The sequence below is a fragment of the Lathamus discolor genome, chromosome 6, assembly GCF_037157495.1.
Source record: "Lathamus discolor isolate bLatDis1 chromosome 6, bLatDis1.hap1, whole genome shotgun sequence".
Classification (NCBI taxonomy): Eukaryota; Metazoa; Chordata; class Aves; order Psittaciformes; family Psittacidae; genus Lathamus; species Lathamus discolor.
The window spans coordinates 88345952-88362433 of NC_088889.1; the positions used below are offsets into that span (position 1 = coordinate 88345952).

The 16482-nt window shown below is 43.3% G+C and overlaps 1 protein-coding gene across 2 annotated transcripts in view; it reads left to right on the plus strand.

Moving 5' to 3' along the window:
• The window catches only part of FOXK1 (forkhead box K1), a 56832-nt gene that overhangs the window by 29878 nt on the left and 10472 nt on the right, over positions 1-16482 (plus strand). The window contains exons 3-8 of one of the 2 annotated variants that reach the window (XM_065684563.1): positions 7409-7565; positions 8774-8920; positions 10659-10852; positions 11985-12151; positions 12850-13131; positions 14976-15203. In XM_065684563.1, coding sequence (XP_065540635.1) covers positions 7409-7565; positions 8774-8920; positions 10659-10852; positions 11985-12151; positions 12850-13131; positions 14976-15203 — 1175 coding nt within the window. The remainder of the gene's footprint in view (positions 1-7408; positions 7566-8773; positions 8921-10658; positions 10853-11984; positions 12152-12849; positions 13132-14975; positions 15204-16482) is intronic. The other variant, XM_065684564.1, reaches the window with a different exon arrangement.

Consider the following 16482-nt stretch of genomic DNA (forward strand, 5'->3'; position numbering starts at 1 on the left):
AAGTCATGCTGAGTTGGAGTTCAGATTTGCAGTGTTTAGTTTTGCCTTTTATTATCTTCCAGTTGGTGGTAATGACCCTGTAGTAGTAGCTTAACTCAGTTTTCCACGAAGCATCTCTCCAGCACTGCACTTCAGGGTTGGGGTATTTATGAAAATGAAATTATTTCTTTGTGTATGCTTCCCTATTCTAAATAGCAATTATGTTCTCACTGATCTATATATATTTAAAAAGCTGCAACAAAGAAATACTAAATGCTGCACTATGGAGGTCACTATCATCATTCATATTTTACAGCTGCTACTTCTGGCGTATCTCTGCGCCAAAGTGATTGTGGGCTTGAACACTGTCTTGTGCTTGTTTGGTTTTTCACTGGAAGGGCATGGATAGTTAGCTCACATACAGTCTTTATCAGTAAAAGAAATAATGGTGGCATGTAGGAGGAAGAGCTCTGAGAGCCCTGTGAGAACCACTGCTTGAGAAGTGTCTGGTGAGGTTCTGTGTTAAAGCTACGCTGGTACATGTTTGTGTGTACCCCCAAACTTGTATTTTAACTGTTAGTACTTAATGTGCCTGCCCATGTTCCACCATTACTAGAAGGGTTGATACCTAGTTTACAATGAAATTAATGGTATGAATAATGAAAGTTCAGCTGGCATCCTTCTGCTCTTTTGTCTTACAAGCTTGATTAGTAAACCAGAAGATGTGAGCTGAATTGCCATGGTTTCATAAGCTATACTCTTCAAACTCTTTATTTCATTTTTTCCTTCCTTCCACTAGGCAAAATTACTTCAGTAATGTATTGCATGCTCTGATAGTGGATTACTTGAGCTAATTGCAGTTATCTTGGCTTAGCCACCAACTTGTTTTGTGGTCTTTAACAGGTCATTTAAATTCATTGCCTGATTTTTATGCATCTATAGTGTAATTACTATTTTCCAAGAGTGTGTAGTAGATAAATTATATATTGAGCTTTTATTCTGCAAAGCATGACAGAAGAGTGTGTGAGCCATGTTATGGTAGATGTGCAAATGCTGGCTCTGTTTTGATTCAGGCTTGGCTTAGGAAAAGGGAGTGCATTTTAATAGGCTCCAGGACAGCCATACAGCGCTGATTCAAATCACTTGGGATTTACTCTGAACTTGCACATTTCCTCTGAAGGTATGTAGTGGGAAGCTGAATGAACTCTGACGTCAGTGGCTGCATTCAGTCACCGGAATAGGACGCATAGGTATCACCTGCTCCGTTTCATTCAGGCTTTCCTTCTTCCTATGGCGCTATTAGCCATTTAACTGCAAAAGCCCGTGAAGAGCTCCAAGGCAGGTTTTTTTACAGGCTCTTTTGCATTGTCTGGGTTATACATTACTTCCTGCATTTGGGCTGAATACACAGCTCGGGTAACTCCCACAATTGGACAGCCCAGTGATTATTTTTAATCACCCTTGTCTCCAAACCACAAGCCAACTAAGTGTGATGCATATACATCGTGTAAGAAAGAGCAGCAATCTATACTGGGCTTGGGAGTTCCTACGCATGTTTATTTCAGATAATGGACCATGTGCTAGAGGAGATGTGCCAAGCCATGTGCTGGAGGAAGGGTTGCAGATGTCACCAGCTACCCAAGCACTTCCCCTGACCAGTATGAAATGTTCATTGAATCCACGGTTGGACTGAGCTCACTTCCTTTTGAAGAGAGGAACCACTGGAGCACAGACAACAAGAGACTTAACTTCTGCAGATAGTTAACTTTCCTTGTGGCTTGTTCGACAGCTTTGGGTTTGTTTCTGCTTTAAGCAGGCAGGGTAGTGCTCAAATTTCTCCTTTCACATCAAAATCCAGCTTGGTTTGGCAGTCTCATCACTTGTGATTGTTTCTGAAAACCTGTCTGAAGCATGCAACGTGCAAGGACTTGCCTTTCTTTGAGTTACAATTTTGGGGCTAGGCCGGGGAAGGAAAGAGCAGCAGAGAATTCTCACCCATTATTGCTGATTGGTGTATCGTGGAAATGCTTGTTTTGCAACCTGAAGTGTTGTACTTTGACCTGATTCTTGCTGATTGCACGTAAAGATCGTCCCTGTATCTTTTGGTGCCCCTTTTTTCAGGCTTATGAAATGCAATATAGAGGTAGTTTGAGGTTTGTTGTGTTTCTTTAGCCATTGTCTTTCGTGTGCCTGGCAACACCCTTCCAACTAGCATTTGAGGAGGAGGCTGGCTAAGATATTAAGAAAAGGGGATTCTCCCTTTGTACTCCATAGGGGCTTTTAAAAAATTGCATATTCAGACAGAAATCTGTGTATTAGCACTATTGCTGTGCTTGTAACTCCTACCAGTGCTGAGTCTCTTGTACCTGCTTCACAAATGTGCATTTGGGCATTTTTCAAAGGCAGTGCCCATGTACATACCAAATCCTAACCCACAGAGTTGAAAAGATGGATTTTTCCTCTTCAGCAGTGCAGATTCCACATCAGGGGACCAATTTTATGTGGGATCCCAGGTTATCTTTCCTTTTCGTCATAAAGAGGATAGGTGCTTCATTCGTACACCTGGCTTAAACTAAGCCTTTCTAGCTTGATCCCTACAGGTACCTTTTTTATGAAAAAGAATGAAATTAAGTAACAGAGCAACTTCCCTGCATGCCTCTCCTGCTGGGGAAATTGGCACCGGAGTTTGGGAGAGTTTCTGTTCCCAGCATGTTCATAGACTTGTAATATGACCATAAATAAAGCATTTAACCACTTGTTGCTTCATTATTTTATATTGGTTTTCCCCCAGTCTGTAAAATGTGGTCTGTATTGAGAGCATCTGGAGGTCTTTACGTGTGGATCTCTATATGTGCTCAGGCAACAGATCCCTCTAGTGCTGTATTCTGCCTCAGACAAGTATCTTTGGGGTAGTATAAGAACACAGAAAAGACAGAGTAATGGTAACCTGTGTGCAGTTTGCCTCCACCATTTTCTTGGATCAGGGACTGCTTCAGAGCAGGGACTTCCTGCCCATCTGTTTAATAGAGCCCCTGATGGATTCCTTGTCTTCCTCCTTCCCCCCAGAACTTGTATAATAGCCTTCTGTATTCACATAGCCTTTTATCATCAGCCCCGTCTTACAGCATGTTATTGCACATGCTGTATGTAACTGCAAGCATAGAAGCACTTTCTCTTGTTTTGGACATGCTACTTAGCTCCATTTTGTGTTCACTATCTCTTCTATCAGAAGAGGGAAGGAGCTGAACACCTCTTGGCTTTGTTTTTATAGGCTCTGCTACCTTGTGTCTCAGTTTCTGTCTTAAAACTGTTTCCTGTATGGAATCTGTTCTATATCTCTGCTGATCTAGTGATCCCATCAGTACCTTCTCTGCATCTGCTGTACTCTTTTTTTATTGAAACGAGAAGAGACAAGCGCCACAATGTCCTGGTGTGGACACGCCGTGCACACAGTGCTGCATCCCATCTTTGAGTCTTCAGTTGAAGCAAACTTCTGCTGGAATGTCCAAAATCGATGCAGTAAGTTGTACATATTCTCCAGCAGCTGGCATTTAAAGACTTAATTGTTGTTGCTAGCAAGTGCTGTGAACTTAAGAGGCTGGATTCTTGTTGGCAGGAGTTGAAAGTGAATCGTGATGCTACAAAGACCTGTTACGTTCTCGCTAGCCAGAAGTTAAACCCTGTGTTTAAAAGGCCGTTTACATGGGTGAATGTATTGCAGACACTGCATTCAGCCCTCATCTTTCTGGCCTTCCAGCTGAAGAAGAGTTAAATATTAAATGGAAAACATGCTGCAAAGGACTGATATGATACAGCACGTGGTTGTAGTCAGCTTCTAAAGCTGAGTCTCAGCGTGGTATTTGGGGAACTGTGGCTCAATGGCTGTCTGCAGTCAGTGCTTGAAGTTGAGATGCTGAATCCTCAGTGGGTGTCAGAGATCTCTGGAAATTGAGGCATTAACCATGGTGCCACCGGATTAAGCCTGTGGGTAACTGCAGCAGGTTTGCTTACATGCTGTATGTGTTTTTCAGTGGTATAAAACACTTGCTTCCTCTCCAAAATGCTTTCTTCTGTGTTAGATGAGCTTAACCCAAATTAGCTTGGATTGCTTGTAAGCTAAGATTGTCTGCATGGACATTAAGCATGGATCACAGTCTTAAGTTAGGATGTCTGAGAGCTGGGGAAATTGCAGACCACGCTATGCTTTTAGGTTGCAGTATCAAAATGGATCAAGTTATTGCCAAGTATTGATGCCCTGTTAATGTCCAACAAGTTGTAATCACTGTCCCCACACATGATTTTCAGTTTTTAGGACAAACAGTTGCTTGCAGGGAAAAGTCTTTTTGTTCCATAATATTTTTCAAGGGGGTGTGAGTGCATCCCCAGCCAGCCCCCAGATCTGGGTGTTGAGGAGAATTCCAGGAACTCCAGGAAACTGATGTCACTGCATTGTGTTTGCTTGTTTTCTTTTGACTGCACTAATGTTTAATTTTAACTTAACCCTCAGAGGGGTATTTTTAGTAAAACTCTTTCTTCACTCCTCCTGTCCCCTGTTGGGGACAGGGGGGAACAGGACAGATTGTGTCCCCTTGTTTTTGTCCAGTATTCAGCTCTTTCTGCCTTCTCTCTGAAGAGCAGCTCTGATGATTGACTGAGAGCTTGAACACTTAACAGCATGTGTTTACCCTGTTCATGTTGCTTGTTCTGTGCCCGTGTCTCTTGATTTGATCATTGATCCAGGCTGAAAAGAAGCAGGTCTACCTGGACAAAAGTGCTTCATTCTGGTAAAAGAGTAATACCTCTTCCAAATCTTCAGATGCTGCTGTGGGTGTCCCAAGGGATAGCTGCTTCTTTAGGGCACTATCATGTTCTTCAGTGACTATCTACTGGAAGAGGCTTAAAGTTAACAACACTTCAGGTTGGAGGGGCTTTGTCAGCACTCAGGAGAATCAGAGCACTGCAGGGTAAGGGGTTCTCCCTTTGGTTTTTCTAATGACATAAAAAGGGCAGGAGATCGTAGATCATACTTAAAACTCATTATCAGACTCAGAAGCTAAGATTTGAACACTAAAAGCTGAACTACTTGCTCTGCTGATCTTGAAGAAACAAATTGATTCTTACACCTGAATTGCATGGGGTAATCTTTGAAGCCATGCTAGTTTATTAAAAACCTGAAGAAACACAGGTCTTTGCCGGGCATGGATTTACTGAAGAACTTCTTTTCCATATCTTTGACCTGAGTTTTGGCCTGCTCTTTGTGGTTTGCTGTTCATGTATTTCTGCAGACGAAGAAGAAAATGGGACAACTCTGTTTCATCCGGTTCTATTCCTAGTCCATGGGTTACAATAAATGCTCAGGTGCCAAACACAAAGATAAAAAGAATGGCTGTGTTGTTGCTTTCTCATTGTTTCATGTATGAAAATGGCTTTCATTTGTAATTGTGTATGCATTAGAAGAAGTGTGTATGTGGAGAAGCTATTGAAAAATGACAGCAGAATAATTAAATTCACACCAGCTCCTGTGTGAATGCTAAGACATCAAGAGTGTCTTCTGTGGTTTAGCATTAGCCACTTCCAGAGCAGGCTCAGAGCATGGAATAGCAAACTTTGATTCATTTTCCTGCACAAACAGGTTTCTGATTTTTGAAAGGCATTTTTAAATGCCTTTATTTGTGGCAAAGGGAGATTTATACATTGGGCTCATCAACATCATGTATCATGCACCTTGCTGCTGCGCTTCCACATCACCCGTTCGTGCCAAAGACTATTGCTGAAAGGGTTACCAGGTGCTGTGCCACACTTTGCATATCTCTAATATAAGGAAAACGAGTTTCCTGTTGCAAAGGTTTGTTGTGGCTGGGTATTTGTGCTGCCTTTTCTTACTCCTCTGGCCCCCATCCTATAACTCTCTTTTAAAAGAAACCAGTCTGGGTTGTGCTGAGCTCAGCACTGCAGCCATTTGCAGAGACACCACAAGGAGAAGCACTATTTCTCAGTTTACAGGCTGGACTGTGGTAGGAACTGGTCATTGCTTACACTGTCAGATTGCTTATGTGCTGAAGGTGTTGCCCACTGAACAAATAAGGGCTGTCTCACAGTTTCCTCTCTGTCTGCATGTGTATGTGGCGGGGGAAGGAAGCTATTTAGACAGTCCCCTTTTGGAGGAAGGGATCATGTTCTGCTTTTTCATACAGCATTCAGTAGTCCTCTAATGAGTGTCAGTTACTGCATTGATCTGTGTCAGGGTTAGCACTGCTATTGGGTGTTTGACTGATAAGAGGATTGTTTATGCCACTTGTACTGAATCCTGGTTCCCAGCTGTGGGCTTCAGTTTGCATCTTTTCCTACCATTTGAACTGCTTGTTTTGCTATGTAAATCTTATGGGTATTGTTTTCCTTTCTTGTTCTCTGTTTCTCTGCTCTTATGTAGAAGACGTATGTAATCCTGGGATTTGGCTGTGTGTCATTCAGCTCTGGTGTTTTACCCCTCATTGCTGGGCAGCACAGGACAGAGAAAGGGAACATCAGATTCCCAGACTCATTCCTCTTCTCCCATCATTTCAACTCTGCAAATTAAGGATGTGTGATCCCTAGACAAGCCCTTCTGATTAGTTCCCATCTTGTAGTGCTGACTTCTGCGTGCCCGAGTGGTGCTGCAAATTATAGCCACCTTTCATTTGTTTGTAGCTTTTTACGAGCTCTAGCAGGGCTTTGCTGCTCGGTTGTTGTTCCTCTAATGCCATCTTGTGGTGGCCCTGCCACTTTGAATGGCTTTTCTGTGCTAGCCAGAGCTGGTCCCTCTGTGTTGTATGCTGTTGGGAGCGTTTGCATCTCCCTTATTCCAGCTTCATTTGTGTGCTGGTGAGCTAAGGAAATCAGCTGTGCGGCGCTGATCATGGTGTTATCTTCTGAACCTCAGGTGCTATTTGGGACAGGGACCTTCATGACAGATGCCTGCACTGAATACTTCAACTACAATAGAATAAAGCAACACAGCTTGTAATCTCTTTAGGAGGATTGACTAAATATTACCAGCGTTATAAGAAGAGTGGTGTGTTGCTCATTCACAGTTTATAATACCAAGTTCTGTACTCATCCCGGATAGAGTGTATGTTGTTGGAAGTTCCACGTAGTTTGAAGTGCTTCTCTAAACACAGAGCAATTGTTTTAATACTTTGAGACTCTGCCGTCTTGTGATTGCAGAAAGTGTGTAGTGGGAGGGGTGTCCGGACTTTGTAGGAATTCCAGTTTTATCTCTGACTTTATTTTCTCAATCTGTCTGGGCTTTAGATAAGCCGCAGGGATAAAAATAAGTCCAGTACATATCTGCTTCTCAGTGACCTGGGAGCTTTACTGTACCTCAGAGTAAGAACTATGTGTCTTGTTAATAAATTAAGTAACAAATAACTCTATTTTCTTGTTTCTCCAGTGTTCCCAATTCCTGCCCGGCCAGTCCACGTGGTGCTGGATCCTCAGGATATCGCTTTGTTCACAACATTACCTCGGATCTGCAGCTGGCAGCAGAGTATGCTGCAAAAGCAGCATCAGAACAGCAGGCAGATGCATCTGGCGGGGACAGCCCAAAGGTTCAAAGCAACATAACTTATCCAGCAGTGCTCATGGGGAGGCTTATTAAGATCTGGACTTTGTTGCTAGTGGTGGTTATAGTTAAAGGGGGTCTAAGGGTGCTCTGTACAGTATCCTCCAGGTTTTTGCGACCATGTGCTCAAACCAGTGTCTTAATAGTGGTAGAGGATGAACCTGCTTCCTTAGCTGCCCAAACTCTATGCAAGTCATTGACAAAAAATTGTCAAGGAAGAATTTCTTTTTGCTTGTTTGATAAATCAAGAACCCATAAAGAGGTACAGCAAAATCCAGAGTCTTGGTTTTGCCTTTTCATTTATTGTATTTTGCAAAACACAGTTGGAGAAAGGGGAAGCAGAGGAAGAAACCAGATCCTTGCCATGAGAAATCTGTAGTCTGACTTTAAAACAAACATGCAGGCCTGTCAAGCAAGCATTAAATGAGGAGAGTAGCAAATGGCATTTAGATTAAAACATAACTTAGTTATAATGATAAAATTGTATTCTGGTAAGCTGATCTTCAGATCAAAGTTAAAGGTTTAGATCCAAAACCACCTGATTTGGGAATGGGTGGAGGAACACGATACTGGATGGCTTTTTTTGTAGCTTGAATTCTCCCTTGAGACAAGAAGCTCTTTTCTTGATAGAGTAATATGAAGAACTGGGAATATGAGATCTGGCAAACAAATTACAGTTCTTAGAATGAAACAAATCCTGCTGGAGAGGGGAAGGGACAGGATCAAGTTTCATATCGAGCTTGTTGCTGGGAGGAGAACTGATAGCAGGCTTGCATGAAACCTTCCTAGCAGAGTGCAGTTGTAGCTGGGCAGAATCTGAAGGCTTTAGTTTCATGAACACTGAAAGCTGTAAACATACTCTGCATGCTCTAACTCTGCTTTCAATTGCATGTCCTGATCCTTTTGCTGCTCTAAGCTGGTGGTAGATTTGGTGAGGAATGGAATCAGATGGGGTTTTTGTGTGTGCTTGTGGAGAGAGGGAAGGAGATACTTTAATCTGGCTCAGTGCTAAATTGGGATTTGGCAGTATTAAACGGGAGTGAAAGGGAAGAGGGTGATGCTGCTCTTAGTTGCCCCTGATGCTTAGCATCTGTGAAAATTACAGCCCAGTGTGCTTCTTTAGTTCATGTTGTTGGTACATTCTAGTGTAGGAATTCTCTGCTAGTGACTAAATTTGTTTCGTTTTCTCCTTAGGATGAGTCCAAGCCACCCTATTCTTATGCTCAGCTAATTGTCCAAGCTATATCTTCAGCACAGGACAGGCAATTAACACTAAGTGGGATCTATGCCCACATTACCAAGCATTATCCATATTACAGAACTGCTGACAAAGGCTGGCAGGTGAGTTCTTGACACTGACAAGCTTTTAAACTACTTTGACAGGGCTTTATCTGCTTTGAAATTCATGTATTAAAGTTTTGGGGCACTGGGAATAGAGCTGCTTTGACTGTTCCCAGAGTGAATTTGTTTAACGTAAGCTAACTAGTTTGTTTGAGGGTGATTAGTATGGCAATGTAGTGTGTTACTGTTGGGCTCTTGGGTTCTTGAAACCCTTTTAATGCTCTACTCATGCATCTTTCATTTTTGTATGTTTATTCTCCCACATCCTTGCTAACAGTCACTCCTTTGCCCAGATACTTTCCTGAATCATGCTCAATCCTTTACCTGGTCTTTGTTTGGCATGATCTGTCCAGGCAGAAGACAGCCAACCCAAAGCCGAGGTCCCAGTTTTTAACCACAGTACCTTAAATCATCCCAGATGTTTTGTTTTCCCACTGTATCAACTGCATTGCCTAAGTCACAGTTAGCAAGTTTTGAATCTCAGAATGAGAACTGGGAGAACTTTGTGTGTTTCTTGTGGTATTAAAGGAAATCTGACCAGCTTCATAGGAGAATTTGGCTGTAGTTAACACATGCTAAATCAAGCTTAAGTGTTCATTTGAGGGCTGCTTTCAAAGTTTTAGAAACCTCAGCTCCACCTGCTTTCAGACTTTTTCTTGGCATCACACCTCTCAAATAGGTGTTGTGATTTGAATATAACACATGAATGCAGCTGGAAAGCTTCTTGCAGCTGGTGATTTCATTGCATTCAACTGGCAGGAGCAGTACTGCTTGGTGCACTTTGAGTACAGTTGGAAAAAATACATTTTTGCCTCCCTGGCTTTTCCCTGCAGTTCTGACTAATTGTGGAATTCACTTCCTGCCTTAACCTGCTCAGCAGAATTGTGCTTTGCGAACCAGTTACTGCATCCTGCTTCAAAGAGAGCCGTGTTTCAGTGGAGGATGAGTTGCCTTTTCCTCCGCACTGCCAATAATGTTGTAAGGCTTCATTTGTGAAGAGGTTGTCTAAAGCTGCTACAGAAGCTCTTGTTTTGTGTTGAAAGTGGAACAGAAATGAGCTTGTGCACACCTGGGCTCACTGAGCCTTTCCTCCAGCCCAAAAGACAGCGCTACACCCAGTAAGAGGTGGGCTTTTGCAATTAAAAAGATAAATAGTCTTCTAAGCATCTGGAGAGCTGCACAGTGCCAGACTAGTGCCACACAGATGATGGATTCTTCTCAGACAGCTGTCTGAGGGCATGTTGGCTGGCTTGCATTATGATTACCATGAGATGCAGTGTCCTTTAGGGCATGTTTGGGCACCCTGGTGATCGTTTGGCAGGTAAGCAGCACAGGCTCAGGCAATATTTTTCTGCTTGCCTAAAATAAAGCCTGTCTTTTGAGAGAGTTCTGATGTGGTTTGCAGTGGTTTCCCCCTCCATCAGCAAAAGCTTTGCTTTCATTGCTTTCCACAGAAAAGTCACTGCATTGCCTGGCTCCAGAGGTCTTTAAGTGATAGTTAAGTACCAAGCAAACCCATCAGCATGGTTAGTAGAAACTGTGATGTGTTTCCCCAGGTTTTCTCTTGCAGCACTTCTGTGACTTTGGAGCTGTGTGAGTCGGGTGACTTGTATCTGCCTTCAACACTGATTCTGGCAGTGTGGATTTTACTTTTCCAAGCTGTGTGGTGAAACCCAGTCGTCTTTGTTATATACATTCTCTTGTCAAAATAATCATCTCATTCCTCTGCTTCCTGCAGAATTCCATTCGGCACAACCTCTCCTTGAACCGTTACTTTATTAAAGTCCCACGCTCCCAGGAGGAGCCTGGAAAAGGCTCCTTTTGGCGAATTGACCCTGCCTCTGAAGCCAAGCTAGTAGAGCAAGCATTTAGAAAACGAAGGCAAAGAGGAGTGTCCTGCTTCCGAACACCTTTTGGGCCTCTCTCCTCCAGGTAACTTCAGTTTCCTCTCATCGCTGTGCCAAACTCATTACATAGAAAGCAAACAAAAACCAACGTACAGGGAGCAAACTTTACTTCTGTGTATAGCTGGAGAGCTAATACAGTTAGATTGTCCTGAGGCATAACCTGAAAATTGTTCTGACTTCTTAAATGCTTACCAAAAAGGAAGATAAAATCCAGAACCAAGCTACAAAAGTGCATCAAATAACGTATCTGGTTTGGCATCATTTCAAAGAAATTCAAAGCATTTATCACTGGAGTGTTTTCAGATGCCAGTCCCTCACTTCAGGAAAGCTGTGTTTAGATGTGGATTAGATCATAGGAGGAATAACTTCTCTGGTATTTGAAACACTCTCCTATAGGGAAAGAACGTGTAGATTGTGGTTGTCAGCAGTGAAGCAATGGAGGTTCTGTGTAGCCACTGCAGTGTAACTGCAAAAGAGGAGCTGTGTGCAGTGAGAGCTTTCTCTGAGCCCTGTAGCTGTGAGGATAAGGCTTGCAATTCAACACTAGCTGGAGCAGTTTCATGTAACGTTCCTCCCACACCTCGTCTTTTTTTGTCTGGTAAAATGAGGGGGAGGAAGCAGGAGGAGAGGTTTTCAGCTGATCAGCTTCTCTGTCCTTTGTCTTTAAAGAAATGTTCAATTCCTTGTGTGTTTGGTGCCTCTGTGGGACCAGAGGTGGGATGCAGTGGGGAGAAGGGGGAGTAGCTGCTCTGCAAGCGTATGTGGGGGCAAGACACTTGCATCCTCGTTGCATCTTTCTTCCTCTCCCATCACTCTCAAACACTGACAAAGATCCTTTGAGAGCAGCCTGAAACTATAAAACTGATCTGAACATGAGGCATTTACAGCTTCTCTGTCAGCAGTGGGTCTTAAAATGAAATGTTAAGCATACTCTGGGTCCAGTTTCCTTCAGCAAGGAATAGTATGACAGTATTTAGTGCTAGGTTATTACTGTGTACCTTTCAACTCTTCTCAACAAGACTATATATTGGGTAGTGTGGGAGAAAAGCTGTCTTTTCTGGTGGAGAATCCTTTCCTGGAGGTAACTCTTGGTCTCTGCTGCTGTCTTCTGGTCAAAATGCATGTACACTTGCCAACACTATGTTTTGGTGTTTCAGGAGTGCTCCTGCCTCCCCTACTCACCCTGGCCTGCTGTCCCCTCACTCTAGTGGCCTACAGACTCCAGAGTGCCTATCGCGGGAGGGCTCACCCATTCCACATGATCATGACTTTGGGTCAAAGTTAGCCTCAGTTCCAGAGTATCGGTATTCACAGAGTGCACCTGGTGAGTAGCTCTTGTTTCACAAAGGGTGACTTCAGCTGCACCAAGGGCCACGCTGAGGACACCACTGGAATGCTTCTTACAGTGTGTTAAAGGAGGATCTAGGTCTCTCTTTCCACTTTGTTGTTAGAGACTGATGATGCATATGCAGCTTCAGAGTGTTTTTCTTACTAGTCTTTGGATGAGGGGGCAAGAGATGAAGGAATGTGTAGGAACACATGGGCTAACCTTGAACTAGGTGGCTCTAGAGAACTGACAGCAGAGTAGCTATGGCACTGGTAGCTCGTTCACACTAATTTACCAGCCTTCTGGGTAAGATCAGCTTGGCTATGCAGAGGTCTGCGGTGCTGTCGCCAGGGTAATTTGTTAAGCCCTGGTAAGTATCTGCTTGTCAGCTGTGCTGTGACTGGCCTGATGTGTGGGGTGTTCCTGGTGAAGTTGGAAGGCAAAGCTCATTAAGTAAAGCTTGGTTTTTTTGTGCCTATTGTGGCTTTTGTTCGCAGATATGTGCTCACATGGCAGGTGAGGTTTTTGTAAGTTAGGAAAGAGAAGATTGAAGGTGGTATTTTTGAAGCTTTATTTTCCGTTCCCTACTCCTGCCAGTGCTGAAGGATTATTGCCGAGATTAGAAGTGCACAGGTGAAATGAATGGAGGCCTTTTTCCCTTCTCCTACTAATGTATGCTTCTCTGTTCTGTTTAGGATCTCCAGTCAGTGCCCAGCCAGTGATTATGGCTGTTCCTCCCCGACCATCTACTCTGGTGGCAAAGCCAGTTGCGTACATGCCAGCGTCAATAGTGACTTCTCAACAGCCTTCATGTCACGCAATTCACGTTGTGCAGCAAGCTCCCACTGTTACAATGGTCCGAGTTGTGACCTCCTCTGCAAACTCTGCAAATGGATACATCCTCACAAACCAGGGCACAGCAGGAGGAGCTCATGAAGCAGCAGGAACAGTGTTGGACTTAGCTGGTGACCACCGAGGTAGCTTTTCACCTGCTTTACTACTCTGCTAAGTGTTGAGCAGGCTTGTGCGGGGGTTGTCACACTCTTTTCGCTTGCAAGGTGCTTAGCCCTCAATCAAAGATGTTTCTCTTAAGGTAAAGCTTAAACCAAGTAATAGCTTATACATTTGATGTCTTCAGGAGTGAGCAGGGTGACTACGCTCCCTTATCTCCTGTGGGGAACAAATTTAAGAGATTTTGGAGGCTGAAAAACCTTGCAGTGCTTTAAATATTTACATTATCCCCAATATCAGTGTTATGCTTGTGTATTGCTCAGCTAGATGTGCTGTGGAAATGGCTGCTTTTTGTAGCCAAAAAAAGATGGCCTAGGAAAGGCTGAAAGTCTCTGCTTCAGATGGCCTTGTAAATAAGTGATTGAGCCTTTCTTTTCTGCGGGCCTGGATTCCTAGAGGAAAGCATGTGCTTCTGGAAGTGCAGGCAGTACCCCATTAAAGCAGTCTTCAAAAACCAGTTACAACAAAGGCCTCCTTTTTTGCCTAAGCTGGAAATTCCAGCCTTGGGGGTTTTAGTGAGTTAAATGTTCTCCTGCTGTGATGTAGACAACACCTTGTCTGCTCACCATTTCCACAAGTCCTTAGTGCTACAAGGTGTGGCCTACCAGCAGCAAGACTGGTTACTCTGATTGCTTTTATGTGGGTAGTGGGGCAATGACTCTAAGGAAAAGAGAAAAATGACAAAGATTTTCCTCTACTGCAGTAGCAGGACCACTGGCATTTTTTGTTCATCATGCTTGAGTTTCACTTGCATTCTCTAGAAATTCCTGTCTGGATCCCATACATGTTCCTCAAGTACTAGCAGTTGCAGCTGCTTGTCACCTGCTCCGTTCTTTCATTCACTAATTCTTGGTGTCATTTGCTCTTTTCCTGCTCGTCCCTTTCTTATTCCTACTCATGTCCTTTTCTAGTCTCTGCCTTCCCTTTGTCTTTCCTGGTTGCTCCATTTTCCTTCCTTATCTCTCTGCTTCCCATCAGTTTGGGAAGCTCAGTGCTTATGTGCCATCTAATTCCACTCTTCTTACAAGTCCACTAATATTAAAATGGGAGCAGTCTTCTCTTCCCACAGGACTAATGAGTTTGTGCTTCCTGCTTTCTCTGCTTTGAGACCCAAAAGCCTTCAAGAAGAGTGGCTTTCCTTTCCTGCATGCCCAGCAGGAGGCTGTCCTCCCTCTGTTACGTACCTGCTGAATTGACCCCTTACTTGTGTTGGGAAGTGAGATAAGTGGTTGAGTGCTCTCAAACAGTTATTTATATCCAAGAACTCATCCGTCCTTTTTCTTACTATTTTTTACTTCTTTCTGGTTTCTTCCTATACTTCCATAGCTGGCAAAAGCTTGCAATTATGGAAAGACCTCCTTGTAAATCAACCTGTGTGCAGGCCTGACAGCAAGCTGTTGCAGACTTCTAGCTCCAGGCATTGTTTAAGGACTTAATGCCCTCTCCTGCTGTGTGGTATTGAAAGTCAGGCCAATTTGCCTGTAATTACAAAGTAAGCTGAGGTTTGCAGTGATCACAGCTATAATGTGCTAGTAAGGGAGATGGTGCCTTTTTAGGACAAAAGGTCAAGTCTATTATCTTGATTTTATTTTCTTTGGCCAAGTGGCTTATGCTAGGAGAAAAATGTTCTTAATATTTATATGGTATATGTACAACAGAGAATATTTTAGTGTTTTCCCTGACCTTCTGTGGTGCTGATGTATTTTCACATTTGTGAGTCTGGGGTATATATTACTACTAAATTGTCGTGAGAGTGCAGCCTGCTCCTAAGGCAGGGTAGTAAATGATGGTTGTCTGTTTTACTCTCAAGCAGGCATGGATGAAAAGCCAACGATCGCATTTGCCACGATACCTACAGCCAGCCGTGTTATTCAGACAGTTGCCAGTCAGATGGCACAGGGTGTTCCGGGACAGACAGTCACAATCCTTCAGCAGGCAGCTCCAGTGACCATTGGACAGCATCAGCTCCCCGTGAGGGCAGTCACTCAGAATGGGAAACATGCCGTCCCCACCAACAGCATCACTGGCAGTGCTTATGGTAGGCTCTGTTTCCATCACTTTCTGGTGTTTGATTTCCTTCTGAGCTTAGCAGTTAGGTTGTAAAGCTCCGAGGGTTTCTCTTCTTAGTACATATCAAGTTGTTCCATGTGTCCAAGTTTTCCACTTTCAAAGGTATTCCAATTCTTCAGCTCCTGTGGCTGTGAATATCAGTCATGGACATACTTCTGTCCACTTCTGTTCCCTTTCCCCAGTTGCTATCTAGCACTGCTTCTGAAAAGTCCTGCCTTCCCTTTGTCCTTGGCTATACACTTATTACTACTTACACTCCACATTTTGAGGGTTACTTGTTGAAAGTGTTAGTGAGTCTCGTGTATAGCCTGTTTTCATTTGTTTTCTTTTGACCAACAGACTTTGCTTCAAGCATGCCAAGTAATAAAATTTCCATGGTGCTCTTTAGATCTTGTGAAATGATTCCATAGAGTATTAAGAAAACAACTCACTTTCCCATCTTACGGTCTTAGAGCCTGAGAGTAACAGGATCTGTTTCAGGTTTTTTTTAATATACAGGAAGTGTTCTAGTCATTTGTCAAGTCTGATTTTTAAAATCCCATACTAGCTTTGTCTTGGCAGCCTCTTTTTATTACTTCTCAGTGTCTCAGGTTTTGTTCAGTTAAGGATGATGACTGGGGATGGTATATCCAGGTTTCTTAAAGCCCATTTCAGTGAGATGCTAAGCACCTCTGCTGTCCCAGGCTGGTGCTTATGGGGAGTTCGAAATGAAAGGGCACTGGGGGGATTTTGATGGCTCTCGTGAAGGTAGGGATGTTTATACCTGCCATATCTGCTTGCAGTATCACCTGGCTTGCACATGAATTGTAAGAATCTCATTGGAGCAATGAAGATAGCTATAAGATTTTATGTAACTAGGATATAAAGGTATTAAATAATCAGATATATGGAGTTGCTGCTACCCAGCAGTGATGTTTGTCTGTTGTAGAATCAGTTTTGTACTTAACATTTTTATGCTGAGACATTCTAATCTCATCAAAATGTTTCTAGCACTATCCTCAAACTGGAAAGTATTCCATTTGCATCTGAAGGGGTTTCTGTAAGTGGCAGTGAATTTTCTAGTTCACAAAATGGAGCCCGAGTCTCTTGACTCCTGTCTGTAGGAAGCTAATGTCTTTTCAGCTGCATGGCTTAGGTTCTCCAAGTCACTGCAGTGTAATTGGTGACTGCCCTCATCCTTACCCTATTTTTTTTCCTTCATCCTCTTGATACTCTGCACCCTCCTTCCCCTGCCTTAGGAGAAGTTG